The sequence below is a fragment of the Etheostoma spectabile genome, chromosome 8 (genome assembly GCF_008692095.1).
Source record: "Etheostoma spectabile isolate EspeVRDwgs_2016 chromosome 8, UIUC_Espe_1.0, whole genome shotgun sequence".
Classification (NCBI taxonomy): Eukaryota; Metazoa; Chordata; class Actinopteri; order Perciformes; family Percidae; genus Etheostoma; species Etheostoma spectabile.
In genome coordinates this window covers 25800849-25821049 of record NC_045740.1, presented here as the reverse complement: position 1 = coordinate 25821049, position 20201 = coordinate 25800849, and the positions used below count along the sequence as shown (strand labels likewise).

General features: G+C 40.0%; 1 protein-coding gene across 2 annotated transcripts in view; it reads left to right on the top strand.

The window, feature by feature from the left end:
* The window catches only part of spon1b (spondin 1b), a 214453-nt gene extending 194716 nt beyond the window's left edge, over positions 1–19737 (top strand). Inside the window, exons 11-17 of one of the 2 annotated variants that reach the window (XR_004333036.1) lie at positions 1337–1519; positions 8028–8198; positions 11938–12105; positions 17541–17699; positions 17825–18091; positions 18182–18501; positions 18799–19737. Coding sequence is in view for 1 of the 2 variants with exons in the window: in XM_032523322.1 (XP_032379213.1) it covers positions 1337–1519; positions 8028–8198; positions 11938–12105; positions 17541–17699; positions 17825–18091; positions 18182–18345 (1112 nt within the window). In the remaining variant the exon portion in view is untranslated. Of the gene's footprint in view, positions 1–1336; positions 1520–8027; positions 8199–11937; positions 12106–17540; positions 17700–17824; positions 18092–18181; positions 18547–18798 lie in introns of those variants that run through there. The other variant, XM_032523322.1, reaches the window with a different exon arrangement.
* Positions 19738–20201: the final 464 nt, after the last annotated feature.

Here is a 20201-nt window from a genome sequence, read left to right as displayed (position 1 = left end):
CACCACCGAATGGCTGAAGACAAACAAAATGAAGACTTTGGAGTGGCCTAGCCAAAGTTCTGACCTGAATCTCATTGAGATGTTGTGGTATGACCTTAAAAAGGCCGTTCATGCTCAAAAACCCTCTTCTATGTAACGGAAAGGGAAAAGGCTGCAAAGATGAGTGGGCCAAAATCCTCCAGGACGCTGTAAAAGCCTCATTGCATCGTTATCGCCAAACGCTTGGTTGCAGTGTTGCTGCAAAGGGTGGCCCAACCAGTTATTAGTTTAGGGGCAATCACTTTTTCACACGGGCCATGATGGTTTGGAGTTTTTTTCACCTTTAATAATAACACCTTCATTACTAATTGCATTTTGGTGTTACTTGTGTTGCCTGTGACTATTGTTTAAATTGGTTTGGACTGTCGCGAACACTTAAGGTGAAACAGGGAACAGGAACTGAGGAAGGGGGCAAACACTTTTTCACACCACTGTATATCATAAACAGAATGCGAAAAAGTAGGAGACGTGGCATATACGGTTTAACCAGTTCTTTTAATGATCCGTTTATGTTATTTAGAACATAATTTTGTGTGTGTTTTGCAGCAGGATTAGCCTTGTGATTGGACATTGAATGATGTAAAGGGTACTTTTATAGTACTACTATAATACTCAGTTATGGAACAAGGCAAAAGGGGTCAGGGGCTCATTCATGTGTGCTCAATTTTACATTGATTGTAATGTATAAAGAAAAAGTGGCCAAGACCTTACATATGCCCCCTTTTATTAATGTGAATATTTCTGTAGGTACATCATTTTTCAAGTTTTGTGGTTATGCCATCTTTTAGTGTAAGCTACGCAGTAGTTAATACAGCTTTCCGTGGTTTGATATTCCTCAGATTTTGCACATCAGCTGGGTTAAGACTTAAGACCTTCTCATTGTGATGTGGAGTGGCTTTTATTGCTGTTGTGGTATTCAGTGGCTCTTTTGGAGATGCTGATTCCTTTCATTTTCTCTGCCTCTGTACCTCGAAAGAGCATTAATTGAAGCCTGTACCTCTCTTCTCTTCCTCTCCCCCTGTGTCCTCCTGTGACCCAGTACCTGCAGTAATCATCTTTGGATACAATGTTAAAAAAATAACCAATGTCAGCCCAGTCACTGTTAAATTCAGTTCAGCTTCTGTAGTGGAATGAATAGAAAAAAAAGTTTTGTAAGAATTTTTCATTTTTGTAAGCAATTGATAATACTAACTGTGAGCCCACTCAATTTCTAAATGAGCAAAAGATTTTAATGAAAATATTAAAACGTCTTTAATTTGTCCTGATTCACTAAACACTTCTATGTGTTCTCTCTTAGATGACACACCACAGACATGTATCTACTCAGGCTGGTCTCCCTGGTCAGCCTGTAGCAGCGCTACGTGTGAAAAAGGCCGCAGAATGAGGCAGAGGATGCTGAAGGCCCAGTTGGATCCCAGCGTAACGTGTCCCCACACTCAAGATTTTCAGCCCTGCATGGGACCGGGATGCAGTATGGAGGGTAACAACATACACAGACACACTGTATAGTGGACGTATGACAAATAAGGTTGGAGAGTGTAAGAAACTAAAGTGATCAAAACAACGATTTAGAGAGACAGTAAGCCGGTTGTACTATTTGTTTGTATCGTTTTGAGACACCCTCCCCACAGTTACATATTCCACATGTGACTGACCCACTGGGGGCAGTTGACATGGATATCACTTTAAGACACATTGCTACATGGCCCATGCCAAGGTATGAAAGGCCCAGGTATGTATGGGTTCATTGATTTCCACTGTTAAATGAGAGCTGGTCTCCGGGCCCCTCTCAGGATTTATGGTCTGCTTTTCTTCACTTGTATGAGGAGTCAGAAAGGGGTACTGTACGCCATATTGCAAGGCATGCTCTGTGAACGCGCCGAAGCCCCTACCGAAGCTGACCTGGTAGCAGCCGTGCACCAGGGGTTCTCCTTATAGTGGGGCAGATAAGGGGGGAAATCGTTCACAGTGGATACAGCCCAAATTTGGTGTGGTTATCCCTCTGGCCAATATTTGAAAATAACGTTAGCCACTTAATTTTTCAAAATGGCCGCCATTTTCCAAGATGGCTGCCATTTCCATCATTGGAAAACACATATCTGCCCCAATATTTACTATTGGGACATATTTCAAGGTTTTTACCTTTTGAATCCTTTTTTTTTACTATAAGGATGTTACAACATATCTATTTTGTGTTTGAGAATCTATAGTGGTATGTAGAGTAAATAATGTGAAAAATCCACGAAACGTGACTATTCCAAAAATAATTTATTATTAAGCATGTCAAGTAACAGGAGGTTTTATGTTATTTACTTTTCTGGAGGCACATAACATTATGTGTATTTGTGTCATTTATTTAGTGGGTTATTGTAATGTATGTATGCCAACATTGGTAGTCTTGGCACTTACACTGCTGTACAGTTAAGACCAAAGTTATAGCATTTACATCTTCCACGGCATTCTGCTTTGCATCCACATTTGGTCAGTTGCTGACAGCTTTCTACAATTGGTGATAGCCTGTCCAGAAGATCTGCCATAGACCACCTTTCTTGGTCCATCCCCACCAGAGGACTCAGTACTTCTGACTGGAGTACAGTTGCTTGACTCCAGATGCAGCCTCCTGGTAGGCTGAATGCTTTACACGCGCCGCAATGTTGCTTGATAGGAGGAATGGCTTCATAGGGCCTTTAATTTATTACTTACTTTACTTACAACCTGGCTTCATCATACTCCTCCTACTTCGCTGGATTGTTTTGTACATCATGACCACAAACATTTCTAAAAACTTCAGTCCCGTCATCCATTCTTGGAGGGTAGTGGCTGAGCTGGCTGAAGATTTCAGAAGCTTTGTCCAATATATTTCATGTTTGCCAAGCAGTCTTCTTCCCTTTGTCACCAAAGGCTGAAACTACATCACAGGCAGTGAATGCATGAAAGAAAAGAATACCACTGCTCTTCTCCCTTCCAGTACATGGATAGAGGTCATGATCCATCCAAGATTCATTCCTTGGCCAAAAGCAAGCCACAATTGTTGCAGACCAATGTCCCGAAGCACTGGCAGACCACTGACTGCTATAACAAGAGCGCTGTCACTGGCTTTGACCATAAGGTTTTTGCTGCCATTTTTGGAATGGACAAAGATCCTGGTGTCAGCTTCCTCATGACTGCGGTACATGGACTTACATCATCTAGGTTGATGAAGTGGTTGCTGACAGCTTGATCCTCTTGGTCTCTATAACCACATTTGGTGTTTAAAGTTTCTCGCAATTCTGTCAGCGAGGAAGGGGAACAGCTCAGTTTTTATTCTCATCCTCACTGAGAGGTTACGCCAGTTCTTGGGTACTTTGCCATTGCTGGTCACTTTGCGTCTGGCTTCATGTCCTCTTTTTGACCTAGGTTCTGCCTTCAAACTGGATTGTTGGTAGATGTCAAAGACTATGTCTGTTCTTTTGTACTTCACAGAGTATGCCTCTACAGTGGGGCTCGAAAGTTTGGCACCCCAGGTAAATATTTGTATAAATGTGCATAAGAAGCCAAGAAAGATGGAAAATCTCCAAAAGGTATCAAATTACAGATTAGACATTTGTATAATATGTCACAAAAGTTAGATTTTATTTCATCATTTACACTTTCAAAATAACAGAAACAACAATGGCGTCTGCAAAGTTTGAGCACCCTGCAGAGTTTTAAGCACCATACTTTTTAAACGCGAGACTGACAGCGTCATGGTGGTCTCAATCATCGTCTGGAAAGCCAGGTGTGTCAATCTAGGTTTAAATGCCCAGACTCATCTGACCCCCCCAACAATCAACACCATGGCTTCTTCTATAATTGTCTAAAAACTGAAACTGAAATATGTTGATGCGCTTAAAGCAGGTGAAGGCTAGAAGAAGATAGCAAAGCGTTTTCAGATGCCATATCCTCTGTTGGGAATGTAATTAAGAAATGGCCGTCTCAGGAACAGTGGAAGTTGAAACAGATCTGGAAGACCAAAAATATCAGACAGAACCCCTCGCAGGATGTGAGAAAAGCAATTCCAAACCCACGTTGGACTATGTGATCCATCCAGAAAGACCTGCAGACACTGGAGTTGGTACACCCATTCCACTATAAGAGATACTCGCACAATATGGTCTTCATGGAAGAGTCATCAGAAGAATGTCTTCTACGTCCTCACCACAAAAATCGTGTTGGAAAGAGAAATTAACATATAGACAAGCTCAATGCATAGTGGGACCAAGGTCTGTGGACCGAAAGGTTAAGTCAAACCTTTTGGCCGAATGAGCAAAGGTACGTTTGGAGAAGAAGGGCTCAGAATTTAATGAAAAGAACCTCTGTCCAGTTGTTAAGCATGGTGGGGGGGGAGTTGATTGCACACATTGTGGTCGTTTGCCATCTGTGAAAAAGCTGCAGTTAAGAGAGGATGGCTTCTACAAATGGATAATGATCCTAACACACCTCAAAATCCACGTGTTTACATCAAGAGAGTTAACTGCAGGTTCTGCCATGGCCTTCACAACTGCTGACCTCAACATAATGTAAATCTATGGAAGACCTTAAATTAGCAGTGCGTGACAAACAGTCCAGAAGAGACTCTTGGCTGGCTACAAGAGTTTTCCAAGCTGTGATACTTGCCAAAGGGGGGCGTGAGCTTCCCACCATCACTCAAGCAGCAGGAATGGCTGATTTTCATGTCTAAGAGCTCCTTCAGATCACACTCTCTGCTCTGGCTGAGATACAGTTTGGAGAAGAGCTGGCAATCCTCCTTCCACTTTTTTTCTTCAAAGAATTGACAGAGGCACGTTCCTGATGGAAGAAGTTCATGCAGTTTTTCTTGATTTGCTCATAAAGTTTGGGTTCTTCTTCTTCAAGTCCTCTCCAAATCAATATGAGGATTCACTATTGATATTATGATGTTGAATAGAGTCTCATTGTAATTCTTGACCCACAACATGGGGTAAATATCGCCTCTTGTGATTTACTTGTACGGTTCAGAGATATGATGGAAAATCATTAATCTATGGCGGAATCCAAAATGGCCGCAACAGCTGTCTAGAGCCTTCATTTATGTTGTGTGTGGTATTATTGTAACATTGACCATCAAAACATAGGGTAGACATCATCCTTTAAGCAGTTGAATGTTTTGTTCAGGAGATATCATGCAAAATACATAATTTGGCTATGCGGAAAAAATGGCCGCCGCGGCTCCCATGAAGTTTTTTTGCAATGGCTAACGTACTTTTTTGAAAGAGCACTACCCACTGAGTAATTGTACCAATTTTGGTGCTTGTATCCACAAGTGAACGATTACCCTAAAAAATGGCACTTATCTGCTCCACTATTAGAGCCCCTGGTGGTCTTTCACTATTTCTTGGTCCACAAGTGGGACAGCTGTTTTTAACCCTATACTGAAACTCAGGGGGCTCAAGCAAGTACTATTACAACCTAATATGCAAGATACGGGTGATTGGTTTGCCACCATCTACACTCCCAGATACCAATCTGGAAGGGTCACTGAGGTTTGGCTTTGAGGTCCAGATGTTAAGGTTCTGCTTTTCTGCATTTGACTCGCTCCTGGAACCTCACCCGCTGTATGTATTCAGTCATTGCACTCATGTATACTCACTCAAGTTATTTCAGCTATTGGCCTATTTGTGCTGTCTCAGAAAAGCAGTGCTGCTGTCATGTGGATTTCCTTTTGGAGCACAGTCAAAGATTGGGCCTGTGCCTAAAAAATAAAAGTGAGTCCCAGCCTTATAGAGAATGTGTGTTTACCTTGTAACCTAACATTCTCTATCGTATTGAGTGTACTTACTTCCATATGTAAAGGGTCCGTTTAAACCACCCAGTGTGTCAAACAGAAACCCAGTTTTTCTTTTCTTTGTTCTCCTTCTTTACTTATCCATGATATGCTTTATACAAATATACAAACACACCCTATCACTGCCCGATGCTTTGATGCCAGATGCAGCCTTCAGCATGGCAAACCCTGCAAAGCGCAAAAGTTGTGTGTAAAAGGATAGGACCGCGCAGACGGCCTGCTTTCTGCAAATGAGAGTACAGACATCTACCTGACTGGGCCCAACTGGCACAGGGGTGTGCTCAATGTGTTGGCTACTGCATAATAACATTCACCACTCATTCCTCAAAACAAGGTGCTAGGTGAATAGTGCAGCATTTGTAACTTACAGATATCACCATGAAACCTTACCAGTTGATTACTCAGGTGAAATTAAAAAATATTGCAAGTTTTCTGTAATTGTATGTTTAAATATTTTAATTAGGCTATATCTAATTAAATATGCTCTAATTTGCATACATTTTGAAGCATTTTGTTTATATATTCAATTAAAAGACATTTACAGAATATTCAAGCACTCAAGCTTGACTATTTCATGCCCAGGGTATGGGTTGAGTGTAACTACATCCTTGAATCCTGCACTGTCCACATCTGACAGGATCTCAGTGTAGCACAGCTTATGTTGAGACAGAGTAAATGTAAGACAAGAGAGGGGACGTTTCTTATTACTGCTCGTTACAGAAACAAGCTGTAACATTTTGGACACATCTAAATGTAAGTCAAAAAGACACCTTCCATTTAAAAGCATTTAAAACCCAAGAGCCAAATCCTGAAATCAGCCCACGCAGTCAGCTGATGGTGAAGCTAACTAACCAGGCTTGCATCAGCACTGGTTCATAACAACACAACAGAACAAAACAAATTATGTATCATTCAAAAGACCAATATTTAGAACATTGGAGAAAGCAAACAAAGTAGACTAAATTGTTATTTGACTCAGTATCTGCACACTGCCAGAGATATGAAGAAGAGACGGATCCTGACTAAATATAAGCTGAAAAAAAAGTATGTTAAGAGATTTACACATTGGAAAAATAGCCAGAAAAAAAACTACAGCACTTTAGTCAGTGTGAGCTGTTTTAAAATGTGCTATAAAAATAAATCTTACTTACTTACATTTTGGATAAAAACCCACTGTGACATACATGGATATTATAATCACCAAGTTAGGCAAAATCAAGGATAGAAATTACGAAAATTCACTGATAAAGTTGTTATTGTACTTTGGGGGTGTATACACCAGTGCACAAATCAGTGGGCAGGACAGATCAACCTTAAATGCTTGCACCTCAAAACTAGTGTACTTGTCAACTGGCATTTATAGCGATTTTTGAAGATTGACGCTAAACCCCCTCCCCTACCAGTGGATCTGGGAGAACTAAAAAAGTCACAATCACCAGGGAGAAATTAATGAAAGGGCTTATATCACAAACATGTAGCCAAGTTTCCATGAAAAAAAAAAGTCTAGATCACATGAGAGAAAGAAGTCATTTAAAATGAATGTTTTGTTCGAAAGTGATTGTGTTGTCCGGTGACTTTAAACTTTAAGCACAGAAGTGAAGATACTTACCTCTTCTGTTTTTTTAATCTTCCTGTTCTCCTTAGTAACTACGTGGGTTGGGGGAGCTTGCACAATCACATAAGACTTCTATTATGTGGACGTTCTGACAGTCTTTGTCACTTACTTAGAATTACTCATAGGGGCGACAAATACTACGCACTATAGCTATATTAAATTATTTACTTATTCCCAATACAGCCTGTAATAATTTATGAGGTTTTGACCAATAAACATACTTTGAAGAAAAAAAAAAAATATATATATTTATTGGGGACACTGGAATATGTAGAGACCTTTGTGCAGTGTCAGCCAAACGTATTTGACCAAAACCTTCTTATGTTTATCACTCATTGAAATGAATGGTCAACTCCAGCAGTGGACCTATGTACTAGTTGCAATGAGGAATAACAACAAGGGAACTGCACCTGCATGACACCATTTTTAAATCGCTCTTGACAAATGCAAAACCTCTTCTAATAATAACCTAGCAAACATAAAAGAAAAATTGAGATATAAAATGTCAGGATGCTCTTCTAACAGTATGTGTTGCTACTTTTTTTCTTTTAGAGACCTCAACTTGTATGATGTCGGAGTGGATTAGCTGGTCTGCCTGCAGTGTGTCCTGTGGGATGGGGATGAGGTCTAGAGAGCGATATGTCAAACAGTATCCTGAGGACGGCTTGCTCTGCCAGCTCCAAACTGAGGAGACAGAGAAGTGTGTTGTCAACGATGAATGCTGTGAGTCTTAATGCATTGCTTTGTGCATTTGTGACTGTGTATTTTTTTCATTAAAACATGCAGTTTATCACGTAATAATGTGAAAGGTTTCACGTTGTTACAATAAATTATCACGTTATTTTGTACATCTTTTCATGTAATAACAATATGATAATTTATAGTGTTGTAACATGAAACAATTATGTAGCTTGTTAAGTTATTTACTATGCAGCCAAAAACCTGTAGTATGGTATCAAGGCTTTATCAGCTCTTGGTGATATCTGCCCACTCTGACCTTCCTATGAGAGGATCTGGGTATGTGATTGTGATTGAAAATATCTACTTTGATTAATGATACTGTACCTGTTACTGTCAATGTTTTGAATATAAATGATCTGTCAGCCTTCCAGCTCTTTAAAACTAAAAAACGTGCTGTTTTTGCTGGACTTACAGCGGCCAAAAGAATAAGTTGGATACCACTTCATGACTTGTCTATTCATACTTGGAACCTTTCTTTTCTGGATGTTGTGTAAATGAAGCTCTCCACGGCTCGCATAGGTGAAGCCCTGGGAAAGACCTTGGACACTTGGCTAAGCATTGCTGGATCCTTGAATGGATCCTCATGCTGTAGATTTGTGCTACAGCCCTCACTTCTGTCTGTCTATGTGTGTGTTTGGTCCCTTTTGTCTTGTGCAGGTCTCCCTGTCAATGCCTCTTGTTTGTTTGTTTGTGTGTTTGTCTTTGTGTGTTTCTGTTTCTGTGTGTCTTGTTTGTGAGCTGCATTTTTCTTGCTGTTGCCTTTGTGTTGTGTCCTTCCCGTATTTCCTTTCTTTGTTTTTTTTTTAACCTGTCCTGTCTTGCAACCTGGTATACAGTATGAGGAGCTGAATACCTTGTTGTGCCAAACAAATTTTACTTTAACAAGAGAGTTGTAATATACTCTTTTGTCTGTTATATTATTTATTAATGATTTGTCACTGGGTGGGACGTGGTGACAGAAATTGGGATGGGGCCACAAACACCACACAAACAGACACCATATAGAAGGGGCCATACCTGCAAGAGAAACCGTACATCCGACATTTAAAAAGCATACATCCACACGTTCCCTGGATCCAGCTGAATCTCGTTATATAGGCCATGCCCATTTCCACCTAGACTTTTATGCGTGAAAAATCGTGATTTATCAAAAAACAACTTTTTCAAATTCCTCCAAGATCGTGTGATTGATCTGCACAAAACTGGGCAAATAACATCTCCAGACTGACCTAAATGCTGTTAAAAGAAATTTTATAAAATAACAATTGTGCATATTACGCAAAAACTAACTTGCTAACTATGAAAATAGCAACTTTCCCATATCTTGGCCAAAATAAATGCTGTTGAAGCCGAACTTTTGATTATTTCTTGGTATGACCCTCTGAGGTTACCAAACAAATTTCACAAAAATTGGCTATTAGGGGGCGCTACAAATACAAAACGTTTATATCTCATGAACGGCTCATCCTTTTTTACAAAATTTGATGGGTACCATCAAGGGCAACTCCTGAGGCGCCCCTTACAGTGGGGTACTGATCGGTTGAAGTGGGCATGGCCTATGGGACCCACGTTTGGATTAACCAATTACTTGAAGTGAATTACTTAAAATGAACAGGTTACACATGTGGACCACTATGTGGCGCTTTAATGACGTTAAACGTGTTTTTGCCTATAACCATAACATTGCCTATACACATCACACATAAAAAATCTTTACATCCACGTGTTCATTGAGTCAAGCTTAGTGTCCCGATACAGGCCAAACCCATTTCTGCTCAAAGCTTCTCTAAGCCCAAAACCAACTTTTTCAAACACTTCCTAGGACGTGTGACAGATCTGCACGAAACCTAGTATGTAGCATCTCCAGATGGCCTCGACAAAAAGTTATTCACAAAGGTTTTCTGCGTTAAAGTAAACGCATTACCACCAAGTAAATTGTCTGTAGCAAGCTACCAAACTCATATCATATCATATCTCAGCCAAATTAAATGTTATCAGCAAAAGACTTGAAAGCAGTGTTTCACATCTCTCCACAATGCTCTTTATTTTGTTTATTGTTTTTTTCTTAAAATTTGGCGAAGATTGGCTATTAGGGGGCACTATAATCAACATTGAATTGTTTTTTCAAACATCTCTATGCATTTAAATGGGAAATTTGCAATTGTAATATCTCTGCCACAGTATATGCTCACAAACCCTGTAATGATTGTTTGGCATGCCGCTCGAATGCTCTGTACAAAATTTGGTAAAGATAAGCCAATTTCTAATAGCCCAGTGTTTCCTAAAAAGAAATGATGTTCATAGAGTGACTATGGACAAGAGGGTTGATGTTTTACAAGCTTTTATAGAAAAGAAAATCAGACTGACCAGAAATTGTCAAAAATCCTATAGGGCTCTGGGATATTTGCAACGGTATTGTACTACCGACATGCGGCTCAAACTTCTCGATATTTCCTGACGTTTGCCTCCCCACGTTATGCATTGGGTTTTGCTTGCTTCCTGGTTCGTCTATGTCGCTGAGGCTTGTACCCCAGTCATAACTGCTTGCAGTTCTAGTTGTAATTGAAAGAGTAATTGGTGTATGGAATGTGCTACTGGAAAAAGTAAAAAATGTTATAGTATTGAATTACCAGTCAACACTGTTCTCCATATTGGCCATTTTTTGTTCGTCTCTATTACTCTTTTGTCTCTATTACTGGTCTTCTTTTCTTCCACCTTCATTCACTGACAAATTTCACGGACCACTTCTCTACCCAAAAAAAACTTCAGTATCAAATGCATGCCCCCATTCACTTGCATTATACAGGCATTCGGGACAGGCTTGCCCAGGGGGAGTCACTAATTCACCCAGATAGCAACAGAAGAAAAAACTGTGATTTCACCATCCCATAATAGTAAACCACAAACAAACAATATTCTAGACATATTTACTATTTTTTATTGAAAACAAACAAATACATTCATAAATAAATAATTTATTAGTAATGCAAAAATTCTAAGTCCTTAGAGTTTTTCTAAGTCCTTCCCCGGAAGGCATTAAATGACTTATTGTGACAAAAGTAACCTTGTGACTCAGTGCACATGTCCTCAATTTAAATATGGGAGGAAAATAACAATGTATCAATTTTCAAAGATTAGGATTAGGAAACTAAGGAATTGTAGAGGGTAAAGTTTTAAAATCCTTTAAAATTTTAAGTTTGTAAAATGGTCATGCTATTTTGATTTATTGATTCTTGTACAGGTTACAATTTTCTGGTTTATTTTGTGTACAGGTGATGATTTTAGAACGTGAACCTTTCACGAACTGCCATTACATTGGGCTGCTCTGGGGGACGCAACAACGGGGAATTGAAACGCCACACGCTGGCCACATTAACGGGATGGTTGTGGTTAGGAAAAAAAGAGTGTGGAAAGGAACCATCACACGCAGGACACGCCAACAACAACGAGACGGTTGTGGTTAGGAACAGAATAATACAAAAAGGAACTGCACGCAGGTCGCAATCCCCGGTCTCCGGGGTGAAAGTCCTGTGTTGGTTTTCTACTGATCTTAAGTGGTGCAAAGTTCTAAATGCACATGAATGTTACTTTGAATATGTGTTGAATATGTGTTTGAGTAGTTGTTGAGATTTGAAGAGAGCTAGATAAATGCAGCCTATTAACTTAGCAAATACTTGCATTTATTGATATTGTGTTTTTGGTATTTTGCCCTTCTCTACAGCATCAAGCACCTGTGTGGTGACTGAGTGGGCAGAGTGGGACCCTTGCAGCGTCACCTGCGGCTTGGGTATGAGAAGACGTGAACGCATGGTTAAGATGCCTCCTACAGACGGGTCAATATGTAAGACAGAGGTGGCCGAAGTGGAGAAATGTATGATGCCAGAATGCCGTAAGTAATATTTATCCTTTCATGTTTTTTTAACACTTTATTTTAGAGAACGTTATCTAATAATTCAGTGACATGTCATCCTAAATTATACAAGTAAACAGAAAGATAAGTAAAACCAGGCAGAGAACGTAAACAAAAAACACAACTAGCAGCAAAATATGAAACAGACAGATCACACAAAAAAGGACCAAAGAAAGCAAACAAAAATCCCTGTCCTTCAGCAACTCCATTGGCTTCCAATTCAATTTAGAATACAATTTAAAATCCTTCTCCATACTTTCAAAGCCATCCATAACCTTGCTCCTCCATATCTATCAGAACTCCTACACATTGCCGCCCCCTCTCGCTCCCTCAGATCCTCCTCCTCTATCCACCTCATTTTACCCCCCTCTCGACTTGTCACCATGGGGACCAGAGCCTTCTGCCGCTCTGCTCCCCAGCTCTGGAACTCACTCCCACCTGACCTCCGCAATATCAACTCTCTCCCCCTGTTCAAAACTAGACTCAAAACCCATATTATTATTATTATTAAAATAAAACAACCACATGCACCTAGTCTGTTTAAGCAAATAGAACAGACCACCAATAACTGCAGAGTTTATAGTACGAGGCCGGGTAAAATATTCACAGTTTGTTAATGGGTCCCAGGTTTTGTAAAATCTCCTTGTACAGCCGTTGAGATTGCATCTGATTTTTTTCTAGCTTGACGTTCATCGTCAAATCTTTAATTCATTAGTAGCTGTTTAGTGTGTAGCTAATAGAGGGCAAAACGTAAATGAGCAGGAAGATTGGAATCCTCTGAGAATGCATAATATTATGGCCATAAGACTGGCAGATAGTGTCAAAAAAGATGACCAGAAAGGGTAAAGTTTTGGGCAAAACCACAACATATGATAAATGGTCACTGGGGTCTGTTTGCACCTGTCACATATAGGGCTTAGGTGTGGGAATAGTCTGGTAAGTTTAGTTTTAAAAATTGTAGCCAGTGCAAGACTGTATTAACTGTATTAACAAAAACTGTATTAAGGCATGTGTTGAGTATATAGAAGTTGAATGAATGCAAGAAAGAGCCATGTCCCATTCGTCATCTGAGAGCGGCCCACCTAGATCAATTTCCCATTGTTTCCGAATGAGATATAGAAGGATTATTTATAATCTTTATTATTTATATATTATTTATATTATTTATTTAAAGTATTGACCCCTTAACAAAGAATCCAGGCAAGGTAGTGTGGCGATAGTTGGAAAATTAGCTAACTTTTTTGCATGCAAAGTCCTAATTTGTTAGTAACGGAAAAAGTAAATATTTGAATTTTCTTGAATTCAATATAGCCCCCAATGCTATGTATACCTGTGTCATATCAAATTTGAAAGCCTTTGTCTAATGATGGGGATTATTTATTATGGGTGAGTGTATAGAAATGTTCTGAATACCTAAGTGTTTTTTTGCTGTTTAACAATGCGTTGTGATTGGCTTACAATTGTATTTCCATTAATATTATTGATTAGTGATGGCAGGCTGCAACACTTTGGTTTGGAGTGAAAAGGGGATAATCACTCTCCTCCCCATAACCAAACATCTGACTGAATCACATCAACAAGCCCTAAAGCATCATTGGCCATAACAAGAGAAAACCATGACGGGAAAAACAACTTGAAAACACGCAAGCTTATGTAAAAATAGAAATGCGCCTGCAGCTCTGTAGAGAGTTATTAATCGATTATTTTAATCCATAGAGGCCTATCAACAACATATAACGAAATAATATAGTTGTTATATATATATATATATATATATATATATATATATATATATATATATATATATATAACAACATAATACAATGCAGGCAGACCGCCTTCACACACCTTACTGTTATCCTCTGGCGGTCCCACACAATTAAACTCGCTAAAGCAGAAGAAGTGGCTGGATACTAGCACTGTTTGAGTTGCGGGCTCATCCACGGAAGACAGATCTACAGGGCTATCATTCACCCAGTCCATCCAGTCAGAGGCAGAGGCACTAACACCAGCGCTGGTCGCACTAGCTGCGTTAGCGTCCAGAGAAAAAGATGTGCTAGGTGTTGTGGATCTGAGCTCTCCATATCCTGGTTCCAGATGACTCTGAGACTGTTTGTGCACGTTCAAGGTACGTAAACAACAACTGTTGCAACAGTTTCCTACATTGGAAATCATTTTTACACTTTCAGATCACTTGGAGCTAGCTTAGCATACCAACAGGCTGCATCTCATCCCGAACCTCACGGTCAGCTGAACTTGGGTAGAAACATCAAAAAAGAAATATTAATTGTTTTTGAAAAATAAACATTTAGACTATTTTAGCACAAATTATGAGATTATTAGCCGATTTTTAATAATTCTTGACAAAAAAAATTTTAAGACAAGTTTTGGGTGGGCCTGTCGAAAAGTGTGTGTTCCTAGGCCCATCAGGCCCACCCATAACGACGTGCCTGTATTGTAGGCAAGCTGAATCGGAACCAATGGGTTGAAGTAGGTTAGAACGATGAAGTCAATGCATCTTTTGCCCTCTGAAAACCCTTGAGACAGCTGGCCGTCCACTTCCACGAGTTCTCCTCCTTGCCAACAAGTCATGTAATGGTTTTAGAAGTCATGTCAGGTTTGGAAGGAAACGTCCATAATAGTTCAACAGTCACTCCCTGCAACCTCAGGATTTGATCCAGGATGGAACAGTAATACTGATAGCTGATGTGATACCTAAAGACAGTCAGCAGTATCTGAAAAGTCCTTTATGTGTAATAATAGTCAGCATTTCACACGCATTTGTAGTAAGCCTGATGGAGGTCGAGTTTGCTTAATTTTTGTCCCCCACTTAGTCCAGCAAAAAAAGTCATCAAGAAGTTTTAGTATTTCACATGCAGCTTCACTGTAAATTCTTTTATGCTGCCTACCTCAATTCGGTAGGCATGCTGCCTACCCATTATGCTAACGGTTTTATTTAACGTAAGAAGCTCAGTTTTAAACAAATAATAAAATGGCTTTTAATTAATTTTGTTACAAAAGTTCAGCTCATTCTCAAAACCCTCTCATCACATGCAATCAAGTAAAAATCACTGACACTTGATGTTTTAGGTTTACTGACAAATCTTTACTGACAACTTCTCCTAGACATGCTAACGTTGAATTCCTGCATTTTCTCCAAGCACATTATTTCTGCATCTTTAGTGAGACACTAATTGTGTTTTAAGAAGTCACCATCTGAGAAAGGTTTCTCATGTCGGGCAATCAGTTGAGCTACCTTGTAACTGGGTTTTGTGGCACTTACTTGTGTTTTGTTAGCAGGGCATGAAATTAAATAAAAAAATTAACACCCGCCGAATTTGTCAATTGGCGGGTAACACCTACCTGCCACGTTGGCTGGTAGCCAATGAGAATTGAGTGATTCAGACGCTTAACTATCAGTAAACAGGGTACGCAGCTGCTTACTGACCTGGACCAATAAGGGGCCCGCATCACTGGAAGACATTGATTGACAGCCGGGACTGACAGTTACTTGCGACAAACCCAGCAGTCCCCCGTGCAGCCATACCAAGCGGGAGTGAGAACAGGTCAATTTCATTTCCTTGTTTCTGATGTGAAGATGAGATGCGTGTGACTCGAAAATCTTACCAACAAAATGCACAGCAAAAGACGTCCTGCCAACCTGTATACATTTTAACATCAATGTACGCTGTAACGTTTGTTCACTATGAAGTCGCTGAAAGTTGCTGTTCTGTCCTGTCCTGTTCCTGTCGGCTCGCTGCTGCGGGCGGGAGATGCTGCTCAGCTCCTCCCTCGACTGATGCTTACACACACAATCACACACGGTGGATACGGGAAAAACGCAGATGAGATGTAAAGAATGACCTAAAGTGACTACATTATAGAAGGTGCAAAGATACGTTAAAGTACATTAAGTACTTTATCAAACTGTATGATTGTGTGTCACAGCCCAGCCCCCCCACTACAGCATGTAATGATGGCGCAATGTCCACGACTAGGCTCATAGAGACACATCAATTCCTGTTTTTCATCTTTATGAGGCAAAAAAAGTGGCTGGTAAAAAGTGACAGTGGCCACTGTGGCAGGTGGTCAAAAAGTTAACTTCATGCCCTGTTTGTTAGCACAAAAAACAATAATGTTGTTGAGTTTGCAAGCTAGCTGCCATTCGCTTAACTTTTTGTTCTTGCTCGGCACCAATGTAGGACGTGTAAGTCTGCACTAACTTGCTATCTTGCGTTTCTTTGGTTCTGCCGTTGTTGGTAAACTGTTGCTAACTTTTTCTTTGATTGCTCTTTTTTTGTGGAGAAGCCTAGTGTGTAAACTAAGAATCGCAATACAGTCAAGCGCAAGTCATTATATTTTTAGACTTTGCCGTGGGCCAATAAAATATAAAATATAGTTTTTTTGATAGCCAGATGACTAACCACAGTCTGCATTACCAACAGTCACTTGAGCTAAACAGCACAAATCACCTGCAAAACTCATTCCAAGCAACACAACTCTTAACGTATGTCTCAAAACAGGCTCAGTGCAGCCAAACACTATGAGTGGGTTCTGAGTGACAGTGTGCGTTATCTAGATAAGGACTTCATCTAGATACTCAGTCTGTCACTCAAAACCCACTGAGGGCCAGATGTACATACGCTTTTGCGCCCACTTCAGGCGTATTTGTCTTGCAACGTGCGCGTAAAAGCATGGCGAGGTATGTACAAATAGGCAGCACTCAGGTAAAAGCGCAGACTGCCTGTTGCGGGAACTGAAAAGGGCAACTATGCATTCATAGGCGGGTCAAGGGGAAAGTGGGAGTTTCCCATAAAGAGATGGGAGGGGAAGCGTAAAGTGCACCTAATTATGTATTCCGCAGTATGTACAAAACCGCCCCTGAAAGCGCGCCTCTATTGTGAGGTGAAAATATACAATATACAATACTCTGTTCCCACAATCTCACAATGGATTCAGGGTGTGATGAAACACCCCCCTTTAGAAGCTATTAGCTTCTAGTTCAGAGACATGCCTTTTTGTTTTTTTGACATCTGGGACCCTTTCTTGGACTATATGGGGGAAGATGGTGCACAGACCCTTCGGAGTGTTCTAGCATGGTCTGAGATCTTGAAGTACATTTTCATATAACACACATAGCCTATTGGCCTGTGTCACACTTCCTGCTTCCGGTACGCGGAGTAGGGAATCAGAACTTCCAAACGTCAACAGTCACTTTCTACTTAAGGATTTAGATTATCAGCCACTTGAGTTCATTCAGTTCTCTGTAATGAATAAGCAAAATGATGAGAGAGATACTGTACATGAATTTGAATCTAGTTCAAGCTTAATTACGTAAAGCACAGAGGGTTTGATCTGATAATTCACACCTACTGAGTATGCGTGTGTATACTTGTGCTTGTGTGTGTCTGCAGATACCGTTCTCTGCATGCTGTCTCCCTGGTCTGACTGGAGTGAGTGTAGTGTGACGTGTGGGCAGGGTTTGCAAACACGTCAGAGGATGCTAAAGTCTGATCCTGCAGGGTGCACTGAGGAGCTGGAGCAGACGGAGAAGTGCATGCTGCCAGAGTGCTGTAAGTACCTGATGTACAAAATCTTTCTACAAACTTGATTACTTTTCCTTTACTGTTCTGTTATTGTTCTGTTATTGTTATGTCTGACGTTGCCTTTTAAATCCTCCTTCTGTTCTTCCTTCCAGCCATTGACTGCATGGTTTCGGAGTGGTCCGAGTGGTCGCAGTGCAACAAGTCCTGTGGTAAAGGACACACCATTCGAACCCGTATGGTTAAACTGGAGCCACAGTTTGGGGGCAGTGTTTGTCCCGAGACCATCCAGAGGAAGAAATGCAAGGTCAGGAAGTGCAGAACAAAAATGACGGAGGAGAGAGGAGGTGCAGGTGAAGGAGGAGGAAAGAGAAGTAGACGGGGTAAACAGGGAAGAGATGCAGCGGCAGAGGAGCAGCCAGGTTAGTGGGAATAAATTGTTATATTATTATATTATTAAAGCTTCATTAGACCGAAGTTAAGATGCTACTTTTTATTGTGTGTTCCATCAGGTTGCAGGATGCAGCCATGGGCCAGCTGGACGGACTGTACCAAAATATGCGGAGGTGGGATCCAGGAACGTTTCATGATGGTGAAGAAAAGAGCTAAAGGCACACTGATGGGCAGCTGTAAAGAGCGGAAAGAGATCCGTGCCTGTAACATTCATCCCTGCTAGGGGGTACTACTGAGTTATATTGGAGGGGAGGGAAGCAGCAGGTAAAATATGAGTTGTGAAAATATGGGTTTATTTGATAAGATAATAATGGGGAAAGTTTTGTGGACAGGGAGGTAAGGTTAGGGAAGGGTGAGATGATGGGCTAGTCTGACCCTTTGGAAGCAAGATATGGGTTTTGGTAAGTAGAGGGGGAGGGAGGAGAAAATAGGAAAAAGGAGAAGATGGTAATGTACTGTTTAGTGAAGTCCTTGTAACCATTTAGTTAACAGGGATTTACTTTTGACCACAATGGGAAGTATGAAAGTATTGTCTGTGTCCTGCAAAAAAACAAGAAACAACTACAGTAGCCTGCAATAGTAGTTTCTTTGCACATAGTGTATATTCAGTAGATTTGTTCTCTGGCGTATGAAATAGAGTTGGAATTCAGATCCCGGTATTCCTTCTTCCGAAATCTGTTTTTATTTTTGGAACGTGTCTGCTTCGTAATGCATTTACTGACACAAAGAGGCCTTTTCCAACCATCATTATTGTTACCATTAACCATTACTGTTGTAGCTATAGTTCACTCTTGAAATTACATTATTGCACTTATACAACTGGATCAACTTTCTTCCGTATTCTTTTCATCCTAAAGTGGCAAGCTGCTGCTGTTTAGAATAAGTGTAAAAATGCAGAGTAATCAAGTAAGTAGTCAACTAATCAGAGTCAATGAAAAGGCAGACGGCTCAGCTTAAGATGTGTAGGCTGGCGTCTCCCAGAGGTAAAGTGGTGTGTTTCCGCATATATATAAAACCATCACTGTGCAGAAGGATCTATCATATACCTACAGTACCTAAAGATATGTACAACATGTAGATGGAGCCTGCATGTTACAATCTCTTATGCCATCTGTTGTGTGTCTGTCACACAAGAGACTTTTGTTCCTTAACTTACGTAACATTTAAGTACCCCCTTAAAAAAGTACCAAGCCTGGGGTGAAGCTAAGGACAAACAGAAGTCCCATCCCCTGTTAGAACACAATTCATTTTTAAATCATGGACAAACTTCCAACCCTAGTATGGCATTTTTAAAGTTTTCAATTGACAAAAAAGCAACAAGAGCAAAAGTGATAAACAGACTAAAATGAAAGATTTCTTTTCTATTTTTTGCAAGACATAGATGCTCATACATGAATTGTTTTAAAGACTTATGGATGTACTGTATAACTACTAACCAACCCTTAAACCTTTATAAATGAAACTACTATCTAAGTACTCAAAAATACTTTCCCTAATAAACAGATTCATTAAAATGGTGATGTTTAATACTGTTAACATGAGTCTTTTTAAACTGTACTGCTGTTTATCTGTTGTTTCAGCTGATGTAGCATTACACCTCTTATTTTAGCATGTGCATGGATTATCTTGGACGTTATGCTTTCTCTGTCGTAGATGTTGACTTAAAACGGATTGCTGTACTCTGTCTTTGTTGCTTCTTAAAAACACAAACAACCGAAGCCAAGTCTCACATCTTACACGTGCATAATTTGTTTTTTTGTCGTTAGTGAAAAACAATGTTGACCTTGTAGTTGAAAAAGGAGCCTCATATAAGAATTACATGACTGACAGGTCATGTAATCTAATTTACTAAAAGAACATCATGCTGTATTGAAGAATACGTGAAAGTAGTGATTGACCCCATAAACTCATTATGAAAATGTGTTGTTGAGTTACTAAATCAAGTGAGAAGTGGGGTCATTTTCCAAGAGACCTACATAGAAACAGACTACTTTTTGCAACCAGTTGAAAATAAGATTGAATGCAGGGGTAACACTTTGTCATTAATAGATGGTAAATTGATAGTTAATTAATCTTTAG